Source organism: Ammodytes marinus (assembly GCF_949987685.1).
Source record: "Ammodytes marinus genome assembly, chromosome: 23".
NCBI classification, from domain to species: Eukaryota; Metazoa; Chordata; class Actinopteri; order Uranoscopiformes; family Ammodytidae; genus Ammodytes; species Ammodytes marinus.
In genome coordinates this window covers 19,970,200-19,973,049 of record NC_137227.1, presented here as the reverse complement: position 1 = coordinate 19,973,049, position 2,850 = coordinate 19,970,200, and the positions used below count along the sequence as shown (strand labels likewise).

The window sequence follows — 2,850 nt, the reverse complement described above, 5'->3', positions numbered from 1 at the left end:
TGGAACCGGAGCGAAATGTTTTCCCGTTAAAAGTTGAGAAACTGACGAAAAGAAAAAAGTCAAAATGTTCACGGAAGTGCAAAGAGAGAGAGAGAGACAGAGGAAGGGGGCGTTTGATTGTGTGTCACCGCGTATACCGTAGGGGCGGGGTTTAGGGAGTTTATTATACACAGCGAACAGACAGGATGTTATGAGAATGGCTGGGAGGGTAAAATAAGGTGCACGGAACTACTTTAAAGCACAACGGATGATTTTAAAGGCTGAAAATGAAGGTTATTGATTGATTGATTGATATTATAGCCTATGTGTGAAGCTGAAAAAGTCAAGAGAAAAATAAGAAGATATACAGATATTATTTAGTTTTTATTTTATTGGTGTAGTTCAGGGACATTGAACACTAATCAACATTCACAATGTAAGTGAGCCACAGTTAGAATAATCTGTTGTCCCCTGCCAGGTATTTAAACCTGCAGTGTGTAGAATTTTGTTTTTTATTTCCTAGCAGATTTTGTAGAAAGTAATTATAATATCCATAAGTACATTTAATTTAGTGCATAATAGCTGAAAAAAAAGTTTTGAATTATTTATTTTTTCCTTAGAAAGGGTCTCATATGTCCATATTTCTGCATATTTTGGACCAAGGCCTAGTGCCACCATCTTGAAAGTGTCATAGTTGGAATGTCATCAGGTGCATTGTTTAAAATTTTGAATTGTTCTTGTCCTTGAAGGCCACTGTAGCTTCTGTTATTATTCGAAAGGGGTGGGGTTACCCAGGGAGTGTTGCATTCTAGAACTTTGTAGAACTTTCTTGATGATGTCATATTACACACTGCACCTTTAAAAGGCAACCTAAAAGCTACTAGTACTGTCTGAGTGTGTAACTGGCTTGGGAAAACAAAATATTTAAAGTTTTATTTCCCAGCGATTATACACTGAATAAAACGACTAGTTCTCTAGTGCTTTATATATGGAGAAAATCCGCTGTGAGATCTCAGGGAAAGCAGAGAAGTTTAAACAGATATGTCAGCCTTTCCTGGACTATATAACAGTACTGAAGGGACCTACATGACACCTCGTTGACTTTTTATTTTTCTGCTTAACATTTAGTTTAAACAATGTCCTTAGAAACCTGTAAAGTAGAGTACGCCACGTTAACCTTTTGTTTGTGTGTTCACTTTTACAGTTGTGTTTATAATAAAAAAAATAATAATAAAAAAAAATTAAAATAAAAACTCCTAGGCCCTATTATATTCCATTTTCACCAAGTCTGTTCTGAAAAATTCCCCAAAAATTATACACACTGCACCTTTAAAGACCTACTTCACCAGTGGAAATATGAAGGTGTATTGAACTCTGAGATCCTATGTAGTATAAATGTGCAAAATTTTTAGAAATCGGTTCAACCTAGCCTGAGAAAAAGCAGAAAGAGTGTTTTATGGTCTCACTGTCTAACCCTACATTTTCCCATGCGTGACATCACACATAGTAAAATGTAGGGTTAGGATTAACAGGACAGCTGGGCCAAGGGAAGACTGAGGGAAGATAACCCTCATTCATTGTATTATAATAGTGATTTTATAATGATAGAACGCCGGTTCCGTATGGGTGAAGTATTCCTTTCAGTCTATGAAATGAAAGCAGAAGCGGTCACGTGATCAGGTAGCATCAGTTTATTGTTGTAAATGCGATAATGTGTTAAAATACGCTGCAGCTGAAATGTCCCGCGTTATATATCGGCCTGTGAACGCACAGCACAATGCGCTTGAAAGAAATAATGCACTTTGATCTCTGGTTCAACTGTTCACAACACTGCTGGGTATGGAACGCACCCCGATATACAACACTGCTGGGTATGGAACGCACCCCAATACACAACACTGCTGGGTATGGAACGCACCCCGATACACAACACTGCTGGGTATGGAACGCAGCCCGATACACAACACTGCTGGGTATCGTTAGCCTCATAGCATAATTGCCTAAATCATATTTACTTAACTTTTACTCTATCTACTTTACCCTACTCTATAACCCTTAAAATATGACTGAGGCAGTTATGCTATTAGGCTAACGGAAAGTAGATGTAGAATAGAGTAGATGTAGAGTAAAAGTAGAGTAGAGTAAATATGATTTAGGCAATTATGCTATGAGGCTAACGATATGGAATGCAGCCCGATACACAACACTGCTGGATATGGAATGCAGCCCGATACACAACACTGCTGGATATGGAATGCAGCCCGATACACAAACAGGCCCATGTGGTTGTTCACTGTTTATTTCCTTTATTATTATAATAATAATTTCTCTTTTTTCATATGATTTGAAAGACATTTTTATTTTTATGTGTTTGTTTGTTTGTTGAATGCAGCCTTTCTGTCGGTTGGATGTTCGGTTGGTTGGTTGTTGTGGTAACTGATGAGGCTGCCGTAGAAACGCTCCGTTGCTAAGGAAGCGTTGCCGGGGTAAACAGGAAGTGGATGGGTCTCTTCTCAGTCGTCGAGGAAAAAGTAGTTTCCACTTTTCTTCTGCTCCGTGTCCTGGAAGAAAGATTAAGAATGTTTTGATTATTTTATTGGAAGCAAATATAAAGGTGATGTTGAAGTGAATATCTATGTAGGAGGATGTGTTAAAATAATATGGCCATACATCACAATAACTTCTCTATACAAAATATCTACTTTTACTTGAATGAAAAAATTACCACTACACCACGAACACACCAAGTATTTTAACTTTTTATTTACAGTATAATATATTTGGTCTTATTGAAGCTATAGTGTAAATGTATTTTTAACTTGATGGAGTTGTGCCATTAAAGCTACAGTATAGGTTTAATATTTGTTTACC

General features: G+C 37.2%; 1 protein-coding gene across 2 annotated transcripts in view; it reads right to left on the bottom strand.

The window, feature by feature from the left end:
• Window positions 1–1,655: 1,655 nt before the first annotated feature.
• Window positions 1,656–2,850, bottom strand: part of abce1 (ATP-binding cassette, sub-family E (OABP), member 1) — a 17,773-nt gene continuing 16,578 nt past the window's right edge. Inside the window, exons 19-20 of one of the 2 annotated variants that reach the window (XR_013845500.1) lie at window positions 2,187–2,540; window positions 1,656–2,152 (exon numbers count right to left, since the gene is read on the bottom strand). Coding sequence is in view for 1 of the 2 variants with exons in the window: in XM_080052327.1 (XP_079908453.1) it covers window positions 2,493–2,540 (48 nt within the window). In the remaining variant the exon portion in view is untranslated. Of the gene's footprint in view, window positions 2,541–2,850 lie in introns of both variants that reach the window. The other variant, XM_080052327.1, reaches the window with a different exon arrangement.